The following is a 24,422-nucleotide window of genomic DNA, read 5'->3' on the forward strand; positions in this document are numbered from 1 at the left end:
AGTCCCTTGGACTACAAGGAGATCCAACCAGTCCATCCTAAAGGAGATCAGTCCTGGGTGTTCACTGGAAGGACTGATGTTGAAGCTGAAACTCCAATACTTTGGCCACCTGATACGAAGAGCTGGCTCATTGGAAAAGACCCTGATGCTGGGAAAGATTGAAGGCGGGAGGAGAAAGGGACAACAGAAGATGAGATGGCTGGATGGCATCACTAATTCAATGGACATGAGTTTGGGTAAATTCCAGGAGTTGGTGATGGACAGGGAGGCCTGGCACGCTGCGGTTCATGGGGTCGCAAAGAGTCTGACATGACTGAGGACTGAACTGAGCTAAAGGTCATTTGAGATGCCTAACTCATCTCTAGTGCCCTGATTTCAGTTATGAACACTGGAGGGGAGCAGAACTGAAATGACCAAGGAAGAAGGGGTCCTTTAGGATGAGACTTTCAGATGGAACCACCATATGATCTCTTACAGAAGAAAATCAGGCCTTCTTGCCTGAAGGCGTTAAGCTTTCCCAAATAAGAAAACTTATTCTTTGAAACCATCAAATCATAGTAACTTTATGGTCTTGTGTGTGTGTAATAGTTTCTCGGTTGTCCAGTTTCAGGGGAAGTATTTATTTTGGCAGGTACACATGAAGAACAAAAGTCTTTTTGAAAAGGGATTTGATCCTGGGACCAAGCCAAGGATTGGCTAGGCTAACAAGGGAGAAAAATGTAAACCTTTTTTTTTTTTTAAGGGAAAAACACCCAAAAACCTACCACCCACTGACTCCATTGCCTCTGGTTCCCATTCAAACTTTAGGACTAAATTGAAATATTTGTTTATCCAGGGCTTCCTCCAAGTCAGACATTATTAGTTGAGGTCATAATTTATTGGGCCATGAGCCCTGGATTATATAAACACTTCTGCATTTAACAGACCCAGCCATCCTTGTAATAGATTTTATAATTATCCTGGCTATGCTGCCCCAGCGATGAAGCTGCGGTACAAACGTAATTTGGAGGAACAGATCTGGAGAGAAAAGGTCTTACCATCGCATCTGCTTTATGCTTCATTCGCTTAGCTTCTTGCATAAAATAATCTGCACTGCGTGGCCTACGAGGAGAGAGCGACATGAAATATCATTACTGAGCAAGTGTAAGATATTCAGCAAATATTCTTTCCTTTGCTCAAACTTCAACCACAATTTCAAGACTCTGCTTAAGATGGAATCAGTATTTTTTTTTTTTCGCATTTCCAAACTACTGCCGCCTATATGTAAAAGACAACCATTATATTGTTCTTAAGTTAGCAATTCAAAACATGCTAAATATATAGATAAGTATATATGTTTACAGTGATTTTTTAACATGGATCCCCAGCGCCTAATTTGTAAATCAGATTTTTTTATTTCATGGTTAAGAAAATGCAAAATCTTATTTCACATGACACTTACGTAAAACAATCTGTTTTTGGTACAAAGATGGCAAAGATATAATAATTGTATAGTTGTACATAGGTGTATGTCTTTGTCTAGCCTTATGAAAATCAGTGTTGTCTGTTTGCATAACTGGTACCTAAAGTTGTATGTGTCTCTATAATTATTTTAAAGCTTTGCAGTGAGAAATGAAAAGAGGTGACGCTGGAATGATTGCATTCCAGTTGTAATGAAGCTAATTGTAAAATGATGTCTACCTTGTATTCTCTTGAGTTCTGATTAGCTGGCTGGTAAACATTTAATCCCAGGCATGGGCATTGTTAAAGCAATAACCCGACTCTGCTGCAAGATGAAGGTAATTTATCCAGGGACGAATCTGAGAGTGTGAAATGACCCCAAGTTACACTAAACCACTCATCAGACAGCACCTTTAAGTACTTCGTCAGGTGGATTTTTAAAAATCTACATAGTTTAGGAACCATCAGTATAAACCTTTTGTGTATTATGGGTCTTTATGTAATCAACAAACTTGACCTATTCATGAATACTCAACATAAGGCAGCACACCCTGATGGGAGATAAGATGTTAGTAGTGATATTAATCATACACTGTGTAGTCTATTTAACACACTTATTTTGAACTGCCTTCTTTCAGATTCTAATGAGTCTTTTTCCATACTACAATATTAGGTAGCCAGAGCATCCTTTTTTATCTAAGGGGTCAAAATGCTTAAAAAAATCACACAGATCGTGTCAATGATATTACCATCCAAAACTGTGATCCTCATTTGAATGGTTTAATCAGTCAAACAAATGGACAAACCAGGATAAAAGCAAATACTTAATCTTGGGTCACAAATCACAGAAGCAAGAGAAAGACCTTGGTTTTCTGTCTCTTCTTCCCCATAAATTGTCGTCAGCACTTGTGGTAACATGCTGGGAATATTTAACTTTCCCAACAAGGAGATAGGAATGTGGCTGCAGGGCCCCCCTATGTTTATGATGAAACTCCTGTCTCTGGGTCATGATCCCTTCATGTCTTCCCTGCCACACGGGCCTGAGCCCTTCCTTTCATCCTGACGGGTCTGCACTGGTGGGTGAAGCCTGTGGGTTCCTTCAAAGGAAGGCCCAGCTTCGACCATCTCTTCTTTCTCCAATTTATTTCCTCTATGTTTATTCCATTTAATGACGTTTTGGTTGCTTTTCATGGTGGTTTATTCTTCTTTGTCCACAGATTGACCTTTGAACACATACTGCCTATCTGTTGGGTCTTTGATGCCAACTCTGGCAATTTACATTATTTTTGTTCTTGTTTTTTAATAGACTGTCAAGTTTTCTGAGCAGTTTTAGGCTCAGAGCAAAATGAAGTAGAAAATACAGTAGAAAGTAGAAAAAACCATAAACCACTTGGTTCTACACGTGGACAGCCTCCCTTACTACTAACACCCCTCGATTGAGCAGCCCATTTGTTACAATTGATAAACCTAAACTGAGTGACTTCCTTGATGGCCCAGTGGCTAAGACTCAAAGTTCCCAGTGCAGGGGGCCCAGGTTTGATCCCTGGTTGGTGAACTAGATTCCACATGCCACAACTAGGAGTTTTCATGCTGCACGAAAAGATCCCACGTGCCGGCACAGTCAGATTAAAAAAAAAAAAAAGCCTAAACTAACATGTCATTATCACCTGAAGTCTGTAGTTTACATTTGGATTCACTCTTGGTGTGGCACATTCTATGGGTTTTGAAAACTGTATGATGACGTATATCCACCATAATAGCACCATACAGAATAGGCTCATATCTTAAAAATCCTCTGCAATATTTTTTGTCTTTTTGCTGAATGCCCCAGAACAGAAGACCAGATCTACCGCTAGCTGGAAGCCAGGTCTGACTCCTGAGTTCACATGGGGTCCTGGAGCCTACCTGTTCAGGAAAGGAGCTCCCGTACCTCCATCCCTTTCCTCCCTGCTGTTATCACATGCTATGAAGGCTTCCTTGTCAATACCCCCTTCTTTCCTCAAGGACCACATCCACCCAGGTCCAGGCTTTCAATACCTCTCCCGGCCTCGAGTTTCACTCCTGTCCCATCTCTCCTGAGCTTTAACTCTTGAGCGATGTTTGTAAAATATGTCTTTCGTTATATATCACCACCCTACTCACAGATCTAAAATCAAACTCCAGGGCCTCTGAAACTGAATCTCAGTTCCGGTCCCTAATCTTGCCTAACCCTCTTCACTGCATTACTTACTCACCCAGTCCCTCAACCACAGTGAGTGGTGTCCTCACTGGCTGGTCAACATTTCAGCCCTGCTCATCCCTTCCCTCATCCCTAGAACACCCTCCTCTCTGCTCCTTCATTAAATGCTTACAGTGAGCCAGATGTTGCTTGTGTCTCTAATTCTTAGACCCTAAGGCCTTTTTGCTGGGAAAGATTGAAGGCAGGAGAAGAAGGCCGCAACAGAGGATGAGATGGTTGGATGGCATGACCGACTCAACGGACACGAGTGTGAGCACACTCTGGGAGATGCTGAAGGGCAGGGAAGCCTGGCGTGCTGCAGTCCATGCAGTCACAAAGAGTTGGACACGACTTAGCGACTGAACAACAACAAAAGGCCTTCTTGGTAATTTTGGCTCAAGCTCAGCTATGTCTTTCCTGATCTCGGGTACCGCTTCTTGTTCACACTTCACTTCCAGGCACTTAATTACCTTCTGAGCTGTCCCGGGCTGCAGTCATCACATGTGTGCAAGCTGGCAGCTACAATATTTTCAGTGTGGGCCCTGCCGTAGACCTCTTTGATCTTTTCCACCTTGTTTTAGGTACATGGTAGAAGAGAAATGAGTCCCCCATGCATTCACATTTCGAGTTTAGAAGAGAGAGTGTTGGCTTCTGATGGGGTGCAGCCTCGAAGCCAACGAGCCAGAGAACATCTCCATGGCAACCTGATAGTCTCCGCATCATTATCAGTCCCACACTCGAGTAGAGGAGTTTGGTCATTTTTCTCTTGCCCTCTTTTTTGTAGACCTCTTCACTGACAGATCATCATTTTTTCAAACACATTTTGTTTTCATGAAAGAATTCTGGTAATAAGCCAAGGCATCTTCGTTTTTACTAGCCTTTTAAGTTATCCCTGGGGTGTCAGTGGCATCGAATTCCCCATATGGATATCGCCATCAGGGCTGCTTTTATGTGTAGTGAGTAAATATATTCTTTAAACCTGGGATGGAGGCTGAGTCACAGACTCTCACAATAGTGTATGTGGATAAGTAACACATCTATTTTCTGCCTGTATCACAGGAGTGACAACATTAACCTGAGATGCTGAAGAAATGTACTATCAGGGCCTGTTTAGGAACACATGAGAATTCTCATCTTTGCATCTCACTGCACTGAGTCACTGAAGACTGCCTGGTGATTGGCCCATTTTCTCCTCTCAGGTGATCTCTGGAGCCTCGGTTCCAGGTCAGGTCATTATAAAGGCAACTGGATGACGGGACGTCACCCAGATTGCCCAGCGACGCCATGGACACGTGCTGTCAGGGAGGCATCACTCTGGTGGTGACCTTCAAGTCAGCAGGAAGATAAAACTGCTGCCACCACTGCGGCAGCTACAGAACGTAAGACTGCAGAGGCACTAAAATGAAACCTAATTATCTCAGTGCTCAAACCGATTTTTCCTCCAGTCTTTTTTTTTTATTCTTAAATGTGGAAAACCTAGAGTTTTGCTTTTCATTGTGATAATAACATTCTTCACATTGTTTCTCAGGGTGATGGTATTTGATGCTAATCCATGAGAAAACCTAAGAAAAGTACAGTTAAACATCACGCATGTAACTGACTGCATCTCAGGCGCTCTTTAGAACCTAGGCTTGGAGGATCTAAAAACCTAGGCTGAGCCACATGTATGTTTGTTATAAGAGCTCTTGGCACCAAAAGTAATGTGAGCACTGGATCCAGAGAGCAGTATCCTCCTCTCCTCCCAGCGCCCCTACGAGCATACCCGTGGCCTTAGCTCAGCAGCAGTAGGTCTGAGCCACCCTCATGTTTCTGCTGGCATGGGAGTATCACAGCGCCCTGATGCTTTGTTCTCCTGTGAGACCGAGATGGAACTAAATGCCCTCCCACGGACAGGCTGGCAGGCAGCTTTCTGTGACTCCTACCTCTGTGAAACGCCAGCACCCCAACACCACCCCCAACCCGGCAGAGCCAGCCTGTTTTGTGAAAACTGGCAGAGATGGAAAGCCTGACGTGTCTGAACAAACAGGTTCCCTGGCACCGCACAAGTTGAGATAATTTTCTTAGGAAGTTGGAATCCAAACCAGACAATGATGCAACTGCACACCAGATGAATTCATCATCTGATAGGCCTGTCAGCTTGTCATCTGATAAGTCCTGGAGGTGTTACCATGGCCCAAGCTGTGAGGTTCTTTTTTCCCTAAGAACGTGTAAGAAGTGGAGGAACTGTGTTCCACGCACTAGATGAATGCTGTGGGTGAGGGCACTTCATAGCCAGGGGCCCCGGTGCTGCCGTTGACTTTATGAGCACTTCCAGAAAGAAGTGAGAAGGCTGCTTACAGCATCCCTTGTGATTCAGACAGTAAAGAATCTGCCTGCAATGCAGGAGACATGGGTTCGATCCCTGGGTCAGGAAGATCCCCTGGAGAAGGGAATGGCTACCCACTCCAGTATTCTTGCCTGCAGAATTCCACGGACAGAAGAACTTGGTGGGCTGCAGTCCATGGGGTCACAAAGAGTCCGACATGACTGAGCAACTAAGCACATTAACTTTTAAGCACAAGAATTCAAATGCAGCTTTTGTTTCTATGCCCTTGATGTTGGCTCGGACCCCTAAATCCCTGGCTTCTCAGAAGCACGAGCGATGACACATCGTTTCTCCCACAGGTCACAGGCTCTCACAGGAGACTCCTCTCCTGGCCACACTTAAAAAATAACACATGCTTTCCAGGACACGCAGGCTAAATGTGCAGGTTTTTGTCATTCTATCATAAGCAACTTTCTGTTTAAGTGGAAACTCATCAATTAGATTGCTGTTCTTCTCCGGGTGTCACAGGTAAGATAAAATCATTTTACAAAGCCCTTAAAAGGATCAGAGGGCTCAGATTTCAATCAGAATGATCTGAAAGGCCCTGTCCACCATTCTTGCCCTCCCAACCTCTGACCAAATCCTTTTGTTCTTTCTTTCTCTCTGTTTTGACTAAAAACAAACAAACAAACCAACCTTGGCTGAGAGGGATTTCATAAGGGAAAAAATTCCATATGAAGAAAGAAAGGCACAGGAATGGTATTATCAGGAGGGGTGGGGTCCAGCTTTGAAGCAATGGGAGGCAGAGGGGCCCCTCGGGAGGGGAATGGTCATGGCCAGCCCACCACAGGAGTGCCTTGCCTTGATCTAATATCACCTACATAAGGATTTCAGTCGGGGTCCTTTGAATAAATCACCTGACCTTTCACATACAGGAGTCTTCCATCGTCTATAAAATTAAAATCCTTCCAGCTATAAGAATGCTGAGTATCATTACATCACAAGTGCCAACTCCGTCTTCCGGACCTGCCAGCCACACGGCACAGGTCGTGGCTTTAGCATCGCGTGGCGAGGGGGTCTTTTCTCAGCGTCTGGAGGTTTCAGTAGCCGGGCTCCTATAATTGATGCCACGGGGACAGATGGGGCGTTTGGAGGCTTGGCTGAATGTGATGATCGTGACTGACTCTTCCTTGTGAAATGTGGGCAAGAGAGTCAGCACATCCTTCTGGAAGCAGCAGGCAGGTTGGCATCCGGGGTTCTCTGGCTCCCCGGCAAAGCAATATGGCACGGGTGAACGGAGGCCAAGCGCTTCGCCATCAGCTGTGCTCAGACGTCTGCACTGAGGCCTTCGTGACACAGCTGTTCTCGAGATTTTCCACCGCCAAGAACTCTCCCGTCACTAGTGATGACACCAAGAGATTTATAGCTCATGGCTTTGCACTAATAAGGTCGGTTTCTAGGCTTTGGGTTGAATGAAGTGCTGTTACTCATGGATATAAATTCCTAACAGATTTTTGAAACAAAAGTTTGGTAATCACACCAGCGTCACCTTAAAACCAGAGCTGTCCATTAAAATGAATGAAATAATGCCATTTGCAGCAACATGCATGGACCTAGACATTGTCATACTGAGTGAAGATAGTCAGATAGAGAAGGAGAAATATTGGATGACATCCCTTACATGTGGAATCTAAAAATAAATGACACAAATGAACTGACTTATAAAACAGAGACTCATGGACTTATAGAATGAGCTCCTGGTTGCCAGAGGGCAGGATGTGGAGAGGGATAATTAGGGCGTTTGGGATCCATATGTACACACTGCTATATTTAAAATGTTGTGTGTGTGCCTAGTTGCTCAGTCCTGTCCGACTCTTTCGGCCTCCCCAGGTGGCACTAGTGGTAAAGAACCCACCTGCCAATGTAGAAGACATAAGAGACGTGGGTTTGATCCCTGAGTCGGGAAGATGCCCTGGAGGAGGACACGGCAACCCACTCCAGTATTCTTGTCTGGAGAATCCCATGGACAGAGGAGCCTGGTGGGCTGCAGTCCATAGGGCCGCAAAGAGTCGGACACGACTGAGGTGACTTAGCACGCACACGTCCGACTCTTTGCAACCACATGGACTGTAGTCCACCAGGCTCCTCTGTCCATGGGATTCTCCAGACAAGAATACTGGAGTGGGTTGCCGTGTCCTCCTCCAGGGCATCTTCCCGACTCAGGGACCAAACCCTCATCTCCTGTGTCTTCTGCATTGCAGGTATATTCTTTACCCACTGAGCAATCGGAGAAGCCCCATCATATTTAAAATGGATAACCAGCAAAAGATTATAGCAGAGGGAACTCGCTCAGTGTCATGTGGCAGCCTGGATGGGAGGGGAGTTTGGGGGAGAGCGGACACAGGTCTATGGATAACTGCCTCCCTTTGCCGTTCACCGGAAGCTATTACAACATTGCGAATCGGCTATTCCCTAACACAAAAGAAGAAGCTTGAAAAAAAAACCCCGTTGAGGACTGAAAGTGGCACACGGCTAAACATCACGGGAGGAGGAGGTGCAGTCCTACTGCCTCCCGTCTGAGCCTGCAGGACAGGCTGATCTGGATCACATTTTTAAAATAAGTTATTCTGTTCAGTTCTATCTGCATTCCGAAGGCACCACCTGGTACCTGCTGAATTGGTAAGTAACCTAGGAGAAGGGGCTGGAAGACTATGAATTTAAATTGACTTGCCTGTAGTAATTCCTTACATTCACGGAAAAAAAAAAAAGAAAAAAAGGATGCAGGCACTACCCCCTGGCCCCTGCCAGACAGGCTTCCCTGGTGGCTCAGACGGTGAAGAATCTGCCTGCAATGCAGAAGACCTGGGTTCGATCCCAAGATCGGGAAGATCCTCTGGAGAAGGAAATGGCAACCCACTCCAGTATTTTTGCCTGGAGAATTCCACAGACAGAGGAGCCTGGTGGACTACGGCCCCTGGAGTCACAAAGAGACAAACATGACTGAGCAACTAACATTTTCAACCCCCCCACCCCCTCCAGAATGTTATTCCATTTAGGGTCATTCAACAGTTGTTACCGGAGTGCCTGCTGAATTCTGACTGTTGTCTGAAATGCAAGTTTATTCAACCATTAACGAGTATTTATAATACAAAAGGATGAGTTTACTATTTTTTTTTTTTTTTAAAGCTATGGGATGCGGCTCTAAAAGGGAAATGACAGGATGGCAACTGTTACTTTGGGGAGTGCAATAACTGGATTTCTATCAACTCTAAATCATTTTGGTGCTAATTCTCTAGTTCCTTCTTTCCTTCTGGTGATCTCTCTTTGTTCATGTCACTGCCTGTTGACACCTCCAGTGAGGACAAGACAAGGAAAGTGACAGGAGCCAGATCATGGTCCTTGAAGCCGGTGCAGAGCGGAGAAAGCAGGAGGAGGCTGAGAACTGTGATCGCAGAGGAGTTTCCTGCAGAGGCCGCCCATGGACCGCCATCTTCCCTGAACTAATAACGGAATGAATGAAGCATACACCCCCACTCCCCCCCGGACCTCAGCACATACCAGCTGAACACTTTACACACTTTTAGGTGACTTCCTAGCCCAGTGATCTCTTAAGACCCATATTTTTATTGTTCCAAGGAAGAGACAGTGCCTGTTGTTGCTTTTCAAGCTTGAAGAATTTCCCCATGATTTTCTCAGTTCAGTGGCTGAGTGGCTGTTTGAGCCGCGTGTTTCTTTACTGTCATGGATTTCAAATCAATTGGGACACATGGCAATTGGAAGATGTCTCTCTCTCCATATGATGGATATGTAAGAGGGCTTTTTTTAAATTCCATCTATATCCATAAAAGGAGAAACAGTTTTATTGTAGCTGTCAGCCAGAAAAATCACACAGTTTGCTAATGGGAAGAATGCATGGTAACAGCCTCTTGGTTTGATACAGATAGGGACAAAATTACATTAGCCGCCGTCCCAGCAGATTGAGAGACATTTCCTCTTGTAAACAGTCCAAGGAGCTGCGGGTCCATGTAGGACTGTTTAGCTGTTGCTGTTTTGGACTTAGCTTTCTGGTCTATACATTGGAAAATGCCTTACATGTTAATTTCCCATATGTGTCTGTTTAAACACCACGCCCTTGATATGTTTGATGATCCAGGTACCTTACTGTTGAATGTGTGTGTACGCTCACTTTGTTAGACTATGACTTCTTCCTCTTCTTTTTTTGTTTCCTATCACCAGATCTTTATTGCACTATCTGCACTATTATAATATCTGCATTATTCTTTCTTTAAATTTACTTTTTATTGAATACAGCTGATTTACAATGTTAATTTCTGCTGGATAGTAAGGTGACTAGTTATGCACATATGTACATTCCTCTTCATATTCCTTTCCACTATGGTTTATCCCAGGATAGAGAATATGGTTCCCTATGCTATACAGAAAGATCTTGCTGTTTATCCATCCTATATACACTAGTTTGCATCTCCTAACCCCAAACTCTCAGTCTATCCCTCCCCCTCAGCAAGCTTCTTGAGATGGATAGGGGAGGTTTGGGGCCCAAAACCTCAGCAAACTTGGTTTGAATGATGTATAGAGCCACATTTCCATTCTTATAAAGACTTGACTTATAAGACAAGTATAACTGTTTTTCATTCCTCAAGGAACTGAGTTACAAGTTGAAGGATACAGAGGCTGACCCATCTGTATCTACTTTATCTTCAATTTGCTTCTTAATATTAGGGACAGCATCCTTAATTAAGATGAAAATCAAAAGATTCCTACATCTTCCAAATGCAAATTTCCACATTGTCATTAAATACAATTCCAATTGCCTGTTTTTATAAATGGTTAATGCTCCCTTTGAACAATTTACACCACCAAACACTAATTGTATATGCAGTTGACTGTCGGATTGGATTGTACTCCCATTACACGCCCCTCACCCTGGGGGTTAATTACCACTTCTCTGGCTGCCCAGGGCAGTGAGATGAGGGAAAGGGCAGCCGGTGAGGGTCAGGGAGAGCATGTGTGGGGTTGAGTGCAGGTGCGATCACAGGAAGAGGAGAAAAACGCACGTTCTCCTGGGCCACCCTTAGGCTTTACTAAACTCAATCATCTGGGAGTGTGTCCAATGAAGAAACAAAAAAGCTGGATTTGGCTCTCAATCCCCGAAGTCTATCTCCTTGTTAGCTTAATGAAGTCCAAGCAGGGCCTGAGGGAGACAACTTAGTATTCCTGTTTCTCAGACATGAAGAAACAGACCTTGTCTACACTTTTGGTAAAGACAGGGTGGGACAGAAGGCTGGGAGGAAGATGAGGGTGAAAGAGACAGCGTTCAACTCTCCAGGTGGTCACTCTGAGAAGGGGCCGTCTCACTGGGTCCCAGGGGACCCGCCAGGAGGCCAGGGTCATGACTCACCTTTTCTGATTAGGAAGCAGGGACTCAGGGACATTTAGCACCATTTTGGCTTTTGACTGTGGGTGGGGTGCGTGGTTTACAGTCTGTCCCCTCAGCTGGACGGTCAGCAGTCAGGGGGCAGGGGGTCTCTCACTGTTGTCTGCTGCTCCCTGCTGGGGATTTAAGGGCATGACTCCCACAGATACACAACTGTATGCTTGCTGAATAGCTGAAGTTGACAATGGGATTCAAGCCAAACTCTTGAAACCGTATCTCCTGCCCTGGAGGCTTGTCCTTGACACATATTTTTTTCCCTAAGAGCCTAAATAATTTTCAGTATCATTTTATCATTTCTCATGTGTCATTTTTGGCATCTCCCGAGCTTTCCAGGATGCTATATTTATTCATCTTCTTCTTTTGTTTCTCCGCCTCTTGAGTTGATGCTGGGAATGAAATACTTGGGTTTTGGCACTATGATGGGGGGATGGATGACAGGATATTTTTTTCCTGTATAAGAATTATTTACACCTTTATAAAGACTTACAGCATTTTAGAGAACAGAAAGCTTTCAGGAGCGAATCACTATTTTTCTTTGCCTGTTACAGTTTACAAAGACAGAAACGCCTCTTTCTGGTAGCATACAACCTCAAATGCAGGTGCTCAGAAATATAAGACTCCTTGATGCCATTTGCCTTAGTTTTCTGGCATCCTGGATACAACCGTGCTAGCCCTGGTTGTTCCATTCATTCAAACCACTGCCCCGCAAGGGCGCAGGGGGTGCACTCAGCAATTTCCTTTGAGAGGGTGACATTTAACTGACTGGGTCACATGACAGAAACGGCCACACTATGGTTTCTATGTGTCTAATATAGACATACACATACAAACCATCTCCCTGTTCCCACTTATCTGGGCTTCCCCACATCAGCAAGACTCCACACTTACATATCATCGAAGATGAGTTTCTGCCTCTTGCAGTCCCGGTGGCCGTTGGCGCCTGGAGACCAGGGCTCTGTCTGCGGCCGTGACTTGTGGAGAATGCTTTCGGAATTGTTGTGAGCCGCTTTCTAGACAACAAACAAACACACCCACCTTTGAGAAACTGGCCCTCTGGCTGAAGGAGTAACCCCTTAGAATTGCTTGGGTTCTAGGTTAGACGTGATAGCGTTTTTTGTTTCGATTAAGAAAGAGAAATGCATGCATTTCAGGTCTCAAGCCGGAAGCTTTTATGCGTGTGGTCAGATGTCATCCCCACAACATCATCACCAGGGAGGTCTTAGTCTTGCTCTCGCACATCCAGATCCTGAACCTGCCGAAGCTCAGACGGCTGCTGCGGGTGCCGGCTGCAGGCTAGGACTCAGGCTCCTACTCTTGCCGGTTGCTAGACCCATGGTTCTCCAAACTGACCACATCAGAATCACCATTAACGCACAGACAGCCGAGACCACGCCAGCATCTCCGTCTCCGTAGGTCTGGGGGAGGGCCTGAGAACACGCATTCTGCACAAGTTTCAGAGTGCTGGTCTAGGACCTGAGCTCTCAGAACCACCGAGCTGTGTTCCTCACGAGAGGTTCAGGTCATAGACTGACTGGTTCTCATCAGCTGTCTGTGCCGGAAAGGAAGAGCCGATGGGTGTTGCAAGAAATTATTTAAAATGTGCTTTAAAAAGGAACACTCTCTATCTGGGGGAAAATTTAAACATCCTTTTTTTTCTCCTGGAGATACAGATATTTAGGGAGCACCTACTGTGTGCTGATCATTTGGATCATAAAACACCCTGTCTTTGGTTAGGAAATTCAAATGGATTCCTCTGAAGTAATTAAAGTGGACTAGATACCAGTGTTTCTTTAAGTACGGGCTGATTTTATGTGCGGATCAAGCCTCTTTGTTATGAGAGCCTCTAGGACTCTGGGCATTTCTTTTTTGGCAGGCAGAGTAGTAAATTATGGATGTGTGTGAACCCTGGTCTAAGTGGCTCTCCTCAGCTAGACTGTAAGCTTCCTGCAGGCAGAGATTGAATCTGTTAGATCATCAATGCATCTCTATTGCTTAGCAGAGTGCCTGGGACACAATAAGTACTTCCTTGATAAACACCTGTTTAGTGAAAGAAGGTCTAAATAAAGTCTGTAATTGGCTAAAGATCCTCTGCACATCATAGTTGCTTGTGATAGAAGGATCTAGAGGCAAAGAGAAGTTGTGTTTGGTTTAAAATTTGAATTGCTTGCTTTTTATTTCAGATTTTCCTAATAACGATCTTCTCAGATTCTTGTATCCTAGAACTAAAGAGAACTGCTCTCAAATGAGGGTGCCTAAGAGGCTTAGTTTCCTGATGGTTCAGTAAGACTGAGGCTCTTGCTGGACCTTAACAACTTTTTTTGCCTCTTTGATTTACTGGATAAAGCAGGAAACGCTGCCTCCCCTGTTTGTTTGCAGAGTCCTATTGCCAAGTCTCATTTCTCCCTGCCTCACAAAGCCCTGCTGGTTTTGAGAAGCACAGTGGGGAGAGTTTGAAATTAAATAAAGTACTCAGGGATGCCCACTCTTAGAGAGTGTCCGTAAAGAGGAACTCACATGCAGTGTGAGTGTCCACAGGGTGGACCTGGGGTGTACCCGGGTCCATGCGGGGCCATGGGGAATGCAGGGTGTTGGAATCACCCTTGTTAAGGTCACTAGGAGAGGAGTGGTGGGCGACAGTCTCACACTGGACATCACCTTGGTGACCTTGGGCGGCAGGGAGCCCTGCAGCTTTGGCCTTGAGCTCTAACCCCAGGCTTGACTCTGCCCCAGGGCAAGAAAGATATCAAATGTAAAGACTGGGTGGCCCTAGACTCCCAATTTACTTTGTCCTGGGAGAGTTACTTTAGGGCTGTTTCTTTTCAGAATGGAAAATGAGGTCCTCCAAAGAGGTTCCTAAGCAGAAGAGGCTTAAAATACCGCCTCTTTGTCTTCGGCCACAGCCTGTGCGAGAGGCAAAGGGCAGCTCTTGCTGGGTCTTCCCAGAGCAACATTCAGGGCTGCCTTGTGGGGCCTGGAGCTGGAGTTTAGACTGAGCTGGGTTACAGGAAGAGTACGGGGTGCTCAGTTTAATTTCTGTGTTAACTGGGACAGGAGGGCATCGACCTACCGTGAGGTCCGCGGCGTGGGTCTGCAGCTGGCTCTCCACCTTATGCTTTTTGTTGGAGGAGGTGGAAGTGAACAGACCGTTGCTGTTGGATCTGCTGGAGGAAGTTAAGTCCTCGCCGGAGAATTTGTGTTTAGATGCGTCGGAGAGGGGTGAGATGGGCGACCGGAGCATTTTTTCATTTTTATTTATTGGTATTGCCAAGCTGAGAAAGGAAGTCACAGTAATGGAATGTCACACACTCAGCACAGGGGAAGGAAAATGTTTTATATATGACCCAAACCTCCCATTTAAAACCTGCTGGTAGGAAGACATTTACTGGGAATTATTATGCCAGGAAACAATTTTATGGCATTAGGACCGTAACAAACAATAAACACATTTTGTTCATTGTTTCTTTACTTATTCTCCCAGAATTAATAGTAATTCTGTAGCTAAACAACTAAGAATAATACTTTCATTTCCCAAGCTTTTCATCCAAGGATCTCAAAATACACAGCAAACCACTTACTGTTTTCCTAACAAGTTCAAGCAGCAGGTAATGGGAAACTCAATTAAATGATACATGAGATCTCTACTTCCAAAAGGACTTTTGCTAACACCTGAGCTTATACTAATTATTACACAGAGAATAACACAATTGCAGAATAATCAAGCATGAAGCCACCTTCCAGTTGTTAGGCAAGCAGGCATTGATCAGAATACAAAGAACTGAAATGGTCATTAGAAATGACATTTTCTGATTCCTAGTTCCTTATTTTACCTTCAAAACTATTGTCTATGCCTGAATACATCCCAGTGGACCATCACAGAAGGGAGTCACTTATATCTGGGTCTTTACAATGTATGTAATGTGGATAGGGCTCTCTCTATTACTTCACTTGGAAACAAAAAGAGTAGGAAGACACATTAGCCCAAAATAAACTCAATCATTGCTAACTTGGGATGGTTCTAGAAGTCACCTGGTGGAGTCAGTTAATGTAAGGTAGATTCATTGGACAAAGAGTTAGTCATTATCCCTGCATTTATGACTTCTTCATTGCATGTGCTGTTGTAAACAAGCCATTAAGGTCACTTCTTATTTTTTAAGCAATATCCTTAGTTGGTGGTCACAGTGTAGAAATTACAAATGTAGGCCTCTAGAACAAATGAGAAACCAAGATGCTTAATGCTATGCAAACACATTTGTGTAGGGAGGGAATTTCTGATGACAGCTTTCTGGTTTAAAAAGTACTGTGCATCCAACAACTGAGAAGTGAGAAGCTGTGTTCTAGAAAACTGCCGTGGGCGAATCAGAAGTCCCTCAGCCAGTGAGGATGAAACACTGAAGCTGAAGATGGACGTTAATTGTCTGAACGTAATGGTTTCTTGACACATGAGTAAAGAAACCCTATTTCTAAGTCTCTATTATTTTACATACAGTACTCAGGTGGTGCTGTAGTGGTAAAGAATCCACTTGCCAATGCTGGAGACATAAGAGACGCTGGTTTAATCCCTAGGTCGGGAAGATCCCCTGGAGGATAAAACGGCAACCCACTCCAGCATTGCTACCTGGAGATCTCCATGGACAGAGGAGACTGGTGGGCTACAGTCCACGGGGTTGCAAAGAGTTGGACCTGGCTGAATTGACTTCGCACTCATGCACTCAGTTCAGTCCAGTCGCTCAGTCGTGTCCAACTCTTTGCAGTCCCATGGACTGCAGCACGCCAGGCCTCCCTGTCCATCACCAACTCCCAGAGCTTGCTCAAACTCATGTCCATTGAGTCAGTGATGCCATCCAACCCTCTCATCCTCTGTTGTCCCTTGTCCTCCTGCCTTCAATCTTTCCCAGCATCAGGGTCTTTTCCAATGAGTCAGTTCTTTACATCAGGTGGCTAAAGTATTGGAGTTTCAGCTTCAGCATCAGTCCTCCCAATGAATATTCAGGACTGATTTCCTTTAGGATGGACTGGTTTGATCTTGCCGTCCAAGGGACTCTCAAGAGTCTTCTCTAGCACCACAGTTCAAAAGCATCAATTCTTCGGTGCTCAGCTTTCTTTATGGTCCAACTCTCACATCCATACACGACTACTGAAAAAACCATAGCTTTCACTATACGGACCTTTGTTGGCAAAGTAATGTCTCTGCTTTTTAATATGCTGTCTAGGTTGGTCATAACTTTTCTTCCAAGGAGCAACTGTCTTTTAATTTCATGGCTGCAGTCACCATCTGTAGTGATTTTGGAGCCCAGGAAAATAAAATCTGTCACTGTTTCCATTGTTAAACCATCTATTTGCCATGAAGTGATGGGACCAGATGCCAAGCTCTTAGTTTCTTGAATGTTGAATTTTAAGCCATGCACTATATGATTTTATTTTATTTTTTAAAAGACTTTTTGATGTGGACCATTTTAAAAGTCTTTATTGAATTCATTACAGTATTATGTTTTTTTTTCCTGCCACAAAGCATATGGGGTCTTAGCTCCCCGACCAGGGAACGAACCCACACCCCCTGCATTGGGAAAGTGAACTCTTAACCACTGGACTGCCAGGGAAGTTATTACTGTATTACATGAATATTACATTAAATACTGTCAAGCACATACAATCTTTTCTTCTTCATCATAAGTTTATCTATTGAAGTTGACTAAAGTGATTTTGAAACATTCTTGGGATCATGTCTTTGGGACATGCGATTACCGTATATATAGCATTGTCTTATTACACTGGTACAGCTTGACAGAGGTAATCACAATTTCAGAGATACACAGACCACTTTGCCTAGAAAAATTCAAAGCTCTTTCATAGCGGCATTGAGTCCCTACTTAACATAAGTGAAACTATCACAGCCAGCAGGCTCTGCCAAGCAAAGGGTCTAGAACAGGGGTCCCCAATCTTTTTGGCATCGGACCAGTTTTGTGGAAGACCATTTTTTCACGGGCCAGGAGCAGGAGCAGGGATGGTTTTGGGATGATTCAAGTGCATTACATTTAACTGTGCACTTTATTTCTATTATTATTACATCAACTCCATCTCAGATCTTCAGGCATTCAACCCTGGAGATTGAGGACCTCTGCTTTTATCCTGGCGTCCCTGAACTTGCATGGAAAAGAAATTACATCTTCATTGTCATTAACCTCTCACTGACACGGAACATTTCCTTTAATGATGAACGAAGGCAGGAAAGCAGAGGAGTGGTTTAGCAGGTGTGCTACTAGCAGTACCTGTGATTGTGTCACCGGTGGAAATCACAGATATTTTCATGTCATATCAGTTGTTACAGACATCTTCAAATATTATTTAGACTCATCACTACTAGCAATTATAGCAATTACAGCAGTTACGAGAGCCAGCAGACAGGTTATTTAAGGCATCAACAAAGAAGCACATGTGTAACTCAGCCACACATATAAAAGACACTTTGGAGCCACATTTTCTCCATTCACACGTCCCCAGTGTTTTGGGACACCACCTGCCGGGCACAGAGGACTGTGGGCTTGGCCAGCTTGTCTTTGCTGCTCCTCCTCACTCAGCCCTTCCAGAGCCCCGGGCCTTCCTCCCCAAGGTGATTCTAACACCGCAGCGCCTGCGCTAGGGCGCCCATGCTCTCTAATTTCCTCTCCGGGCTTTAGTGCTGCTCTACATCTTCTCCTAACCTTTCAGCTTACATTTTTATGTGTTGCACTGAGACATTAATCTCCCCTTAAAAATCCTATGTACACAGTTGGGGAGAGTGAAGAGTGTCTGAGCAGAGGGAAAGTGGTTTCTGAGCTGTGCTGTTTCTAAATGGAAAGAGCTTCTATGACTGATGATGAGCTCCTCGCTTATAATAAATATCTGGGGCCTTGCTTTGCCAGGAAGCCGTTTGTCATGGAGCGGAGTCACTGCCATGCAGGTCCCACTGGAACCCCTTTGAGGAGGGATGGGGGGGGCTCTTTCACCTTGGAGACCCCGATCTTGTCTATCACCACAAATTCAGTCCATAGCCAGGATCTTTAAAAGGTGTGTTGTATGAAGAGTCTGCTTATTACATCTGAGTGATAAGCTTAGCGTTCTCATGACTCTTAATTCAGTTTTTTGGGTCTCCCAGGTGGCACTAGTGATAAAGAACCTGCCCGCCAATTCAGGAGACGTAAGAGATCTGGGTTTGATCCCTGAGTTGGGAGATCCCCCGGAGGAGGGCATGACAATCCAGTCCAGTATTCTTGCCTAGAAAATCCCATGGACATAGGAGCCTGGTGGGCTACAGTCCATGGGTCACACAGAGTTGGACACTGCTGAAGTGACTTAGCACACATGCACAATTCAGTTTTTAAATTTTCAGAGTGGAGGGTGTGTTTTTGAAAGGATAGAATGTTCTGTAACTGGTAACTGGTCTTTTGTTACAAAGCAGCACTGCTGGTGCACCTGGAGCTGTGACAAGGAGTGCACGCCCAGGCACACTGGTGAGCCTCGAGTGTGCTTAGTCACACGCCCAGGCACGCTGGTGAGCCCCGAGTATGCTTAGTCACATGCCCAGGCACGCTGGTGAGCCTCACGTGTGCTTAGTCACTCAGCTGTGTTCGACTCTTTTCGACCCCTTGGACCGTGGCCCACCAGGCTCCTCTGTCCATGGAGATTCTCCAGGCAAGAATACTGGAGTGGGTTGCCATGCCCTCCTCCAGGGGATCTTCCCAGTTCAGGGATCAAACCCAGGTCTCCCACATTGCAGGTGGATTCTTTACTGTCTGAGCCGCCGGGGAAGCCCAAGAATACTGGAGTGGGTGACCTATCCCTTCTTCAGGGGATTTTCCCAACCCAGGAATTGAACCAGGGTCTCCTGCAGGGCAGGAGGATTCTTTACCAGCTGAGCTACCAGGGAAGCCCTGTGTTAAACCAAGGGGAGCAGGTCTGCAAGAGACAGGCTGGGACCCTGGGATCCTCTGCTTCAGCGCTTGCCCCTGGACACATGTCTCTCATAGCAACGTCTCTCATAGCAACAAAGTACAAAGCAATTATAAAGGACTAAGGCCTTCCCTGGTGGCTCAGATGGTAAAGAATCTGCTTGCGATGCAGAACCAGGGTTCGATCCCTGGGTTGGGAAGATATCCTGGAAGAGGGCATGGCAACATATTTTAGTATTCTTGCTTGGAAAGTCCCCATGGACAGAGATCCTGGTGGGCTACAGTCCATGGGGTCGCTGAGAGTCGGGAACGACTGGGCAACTAAGCGCAGCATGAGGGACTAACAACAACTGTGAGCTGGTGCAGGTGCAGCAAGTTAAGAACAACAAGATACAAAGAGACCAAAAACCCAACTGCCAATTTTGAGGAACTGGGAGCAAAAGCAGGTCCTGTGCATGCGCCGTGCACACAAGACTACCAAGGGGGTGGGCAGACCACCTAAGTCCCCCCTCCGGCACAGCCCCTGGACCCACAGCTTCCCTCCTCACATTTAAGGAATGGGCTTGCCCCCATCAGAGAGAGAGCAAGGGAAACTGTTACTTTTCCCTCACTCCTTTAAGCTGCAGCCTGAGCCCCAACAAAGCCTTGGCTGGATTTCTCCTCTGGCCTCTTATCAATTTCTATTGATTAAGGAGTCCAAGAACCCTGGTCTGGAGACCCAGAGCAGAGAAATCATTAAGAAAAATCTGACTCTCCCCCTGCAAACACGTGCCTCTCAGGCCCAGGCACTCCTCCACCAGCCCTTGCCTTCGCAGGAGTGCACGTACCTGTTGATGTTCATGCTGCAATGATTTGCGGGCAAAGCACTGTTGGCAGAGGCGGTCAGTCGTGAGGAGCTCTCCCTCTCTCCCGGGGCCTTCTTGATCTCCCGGTAGTCGTCTTCGTTGTCGCACTGCGTGGAAAGAAGCAAAAACCAATCAGCTTTGGATTTCGAGGGACCACAGTGGGCTCCCATCCCACCAGCTCAGGGGGCTTCTTTGGACAAGGTCCTGAGCACCGACACGATGGGAACACCCTCAGCCCTGGCCTTGGTTCCCTGTCAGCTCCTCCTCGAACAAGGACGAAATCTGTCGTTTTGACTACTGACAGCTTACTGAGAGGAAAAAGTGTTGACACCGGGATCAAAGTGCAGGAGGAGATGAAAACTGCTCAACCAATGGGCTGGATTCTACCCTCCAAAGAAGACCTGCTCTGGAGCCTCACTGCAGCTTCAGCATCCCTTTCTTTGGCATTTCTTGGTACCCAAACAAGGTATAGCAAGCGACCTGTCCCAGGCTTCATGCTGTGGGAGCAGTGACAAGCTCAGGCTTTTCTTCTGAAATTCATGGCCTTGAAGGATCTTTTCATAAAACAGCAGTTTGACTGGATTCTTCTTTCCACGACTGTATTTACTTTAGACGTGTAATAGGTGTGATGTAGGCCTCCCAGGTGGCACAGTGGTAAAGAACCCACCTCCCAATGCAGGAGACAGAGCAGACTCAGGTTCAATCCTGGGCCTGGCAACCCACTCCAGTATTCTTGCCTGGAGAATCCCATGGACAGAGGAGCCTGGTGGGCTACAGTCCATGGGGTCACAAAGAGTCAGACATGACTGAAGCGACTTAGCAAGCACACACGCAGGGGTGATGCATGTGCACTCAACCAAGCTGTATTTTTGCTGAGATCGCAGCAACACAGCAGAGAGACATTCAGGACTCTCAGTGGTGTTTCCAGGAGACGGGCACTGGTACTGAAGACAGAAAGACTCTGACCTTCTCTTTCTAGCTGGGATGTCACACAGCCTCTGGAGGAAGGACCACAGATGCTCACGTTGAAACTATGCCCCATGGAGGGTCCAAGCCAGAGCTCTGAACCCCCTAGTTCTGGCCCCCAGGGCTCTGGCAGGGCTAGACTCTGCACCCTGGGCAGCCAGGTATACGATGTCCCACCTCCTGCACCCAGAACTGGTGGCTTCACATGCCAGGTGATGAGTAAAGAGTGCTGTGCAAATGCTCTTTCCCTTCTCTATGCATGTTCACCTATGTATGATTCAGTAGATTTCATGAGGAGAGCTGAGTGTTGGGCTGAGTGCAAATGAAGTTGCATAAGTTAAATTTAAGAAGTGCACGAATAGTAAAATTACTAAAATACAGAATATGATGAATTATACATGTCTCTGTTTTCGCACATCTCTATTGACATATGCCTTATAGCTATATATATTTCCAATCTCTATATGTTTATCGATTTCTATCTCTGAAACACCCCTCTCTCTCTTTATATCAGCCTGTCCATTTATCCATCAATCTCCAGATAACTGATTGATTTACTCATTAATCAATTAATCACCTGGGAGTTGATGGATAAATGAATCTGACAAGTAATGAGGAGGGCAGGGTATGCAGAGGAAAACAGAAGGAAAAGAGGGGCAGGTGTGTAGCAAGCCAACCTGTATTACTAAATTATATCATTTAAACCTAACAACATCCCTGTAAAGATGTCACCAGTTTACAAATGAAGAAACACAGACGGGAAGGTCACCTGATCAAGTTCCCCTAGGAGGTCAGGGCTGACTGCATGATTTGTGGGGTTCAGTGCAAAATGAAAAGGCTAGGCCCCTTATTGAAAAAGCTGGAGAAGATGCTCGATGTCAGTCTTGGTGTTGATTTCCTTGGATTTAACACCAAAAGCAAAAGCAACAAAAGCAAAAATAAACAAGTGGGACTATATTAAACTAAAAAGTTTCTGCAAAGTGAAAGTCACTGAGTCGCATCTGACTCCTTGCGTCCCCATGGACTATAAAGGCCATGGAACTCTCCAGGCCAGAATACTCTTCTCCAGGCCAGAATTCCCTTCTCCAGGGAATATTCTCAACCCAAGGACTAAAGCCAAGTCTTCGGCAGATTCTTTACCAGCTGAGCCACCAGGGAAGCCTGCACGGCAAAAAAAAACCATCAATAAAATGAAAAGGCAATCTACTGAATGTAAGAAAACATTTTCAAATAATATATCTGAGAAGGGGTTAATATTCAAAACACATAAAGAACACTTGCAATTCAACAACAAAGAAACAAACAAAAAAATCTGATTGACAAACAGGCAGAGGATTTGATTAAATATTTTTTCTAGAGAAGACATACAGATGGTCAACAGACACATGAAAAGATGCTCAGCATCACTAATCACCAGGGAAATGCAAATCAAAACCACAATGAGATATCACCTCACACCTGTTAGAATGGCTGTCATCAAAAAGACTAGAAATAATACATGTGTGAGGATGTGGAGAAAAAGGAACCCTAGTGCACTGTCGGTGCAGCCACTGTGCAAACAGCATGGAGGTTGCTCAAAAAATCAAAATAGAGCGACTGCATGATCCAGCAATCTCACTTCTGGGTATTTATCCAAAGAAAACTGAAACACTAATTTCAAAAGACCCCCATGTTCACTGCAGCATTATTTACAATGGCCAAGACAAGGAAACAGCATAAATGGCTACGGATGAAGGAAATTGTGGCATATGTATGTATGCAACGGAAGAAGGGAGTCTGGCCGTTTGCAACAACACGGATGGACCTGGAGGGTATTACGCTAAGTGAAATGAGTGGGATGTGTGTGTGTTAGTCACTCAGTCGTGTCCGATTCTTTGTGATGACAAAGATGACAAAGACCTTAGGATCTCACTTAAATGTGGAATCTGAAAACCAAAACCAAACCACTCTGGGGTGGACAGGGGGGTACAAAACGAAGGGGTGAAGGAAATAAAAAAGTACAAATCTCCAGTTATAAAAGTGAGTAAGTCATGTGGATGTAGTGCAGTGCTAATAAACAGCATGGTGAGTATAGTGATAATACTGCAGTACACATCTGAAAGTAGCTAGGAGATCTTGAAAGTTCTCACAAGGAGAAAAAGACATTTGTAACTATGTATAGTGATGGATGTTAGCTGGACTGATTGTGGTCATCATTTTGCAACACTGGTAAACCAATATTGAATCATTATATTGTATAACTGAAAATAATATAATGTTATGTCAATTATACCTAAAAAGAAAAAAAGCTGTTAAAGAGTAACATTATAAAGTACTAAAGTCAGGAACACTTTCCTGTCTTTTAAAATTGGTCTCTTAACCTGTCATAGAAGTGTGTTTATTTGCTGTTTTACATTGTGCTTCTTGAAGCATGGGGATACTTGGCATGTGCTGACTCTCCCGAATGCCAGGCATGCTGGCCTGAGACTGGGCACGTGCATGCAGCCCAGCAAATGGTTTCTGTCACCTGCCAACTGTGGGTCAAGGGGTGAGGAAGTGCAGTCAGGCATCACGCCACCCCCCCCCCCCCCCGCAAGGCCTCCTGGAGTCTCTCCTGGGGGACCCCTCAGTGCCTGGATTGAGGGTGGGGAGATGCTGATCCTGACCCCGGCCCCCTGCATGGGGATGCAGAGCGGGGAGGCTGCTCCCGGCCAGGAATGCAAAGGGGCCACGGGGCAGGCAGAACCCATCCTGGGGAAGTGGGTAGGAGGTGGGACCAAGCAAGCTCTGTTGTCCCATCACCTTCACTTACAAAAGACAGATTCAAAGATAAAAGGGAGAATTCCAAGATGGCAACCACAGGCATTAAATTCCGGGCATGGAGTCTTCTGAGCGGGGGCCGTGAGGCGAAAGTACTACACAAATCTCCGGCTGGTTTCTTATTGGGAGACCCTACAGCCAGAGACCTGACTTCATTCCCAGCTCTGTCCTTTCTCACCTACACGACCCTGCAGCAAGTCACTTGAGGCTCTCTGAGCCTCGGTTTCCTCATCTGTAAAAGGGGTATGATAATAATATTTGCCTGATAATGTCGTAAGGATTTTATAAATGATTCAGCACCCTCATGGGGACATATACATGTGTTAACAGTTGTGAATGATTTTGTCCCAAATTTGGCGCCATCCATGATGACTATAATCTGGTTTGTCATCCACTGTGTTTTCTGCTGTGGTCCTATTTACTTTTGAAGATGTAGTAACAGGAGGTGGTCAAGATTCTCAGAACTGGT

General features: G+C 45.3%; 1 protein-coding gene across 6 annotated transcripts in view; it reads right to left on the reverse strand.

Moving 5' to 3' along the window:
* Positions 1-24,422, reverse strand: part of AFF3 (AF4/FMR2 family member 3) — a 208,538-nt gene that overhangs the window by 22,315 nt on the left and 161,801 nt on the right. For all 6 annotated transcript variants that reach the window (XM_043467932.1, XM_043467931.1, XM_043467930.1 and 3 more), the window contains 4 exons: positions 20,171-20,295; positions 14,486-14,687; positions 12,307-12,428; positions 1,038-1,101 (listed from right to left, as the gene is read on the reverse strand). In XM_043467932.1, the coding sequence (XP_043323867.1) occupies positions 1,038-1,101; positions 12,307-12,428; positions 14,486-14,687; positions 20,171-20,295 (513 nt within the window). The remainder of the gene's footprint in view (positions 1-1,037; positions 1,102-12,306; positions 12,429-14,485; positions 14,688-20,170; positions 20,296-24,422) is intronic.

The sequence above is a fragment of the Cervus canadensis genome, chromosome 5 (genome assembly GCF_019320065.1).
Source record: "Cervus canadensis isolate Bull #8, Minnesota chromosome 5, ASM1932006v1, whole genome shotgun sequence".
Classification (NCBI taxonomy): domain Eukaryota; kingdom Metazoa; phylum Chordata; class Mammalia; order Artiodactyla; family Cervidae; genus Cervus; species Cervus canadensis.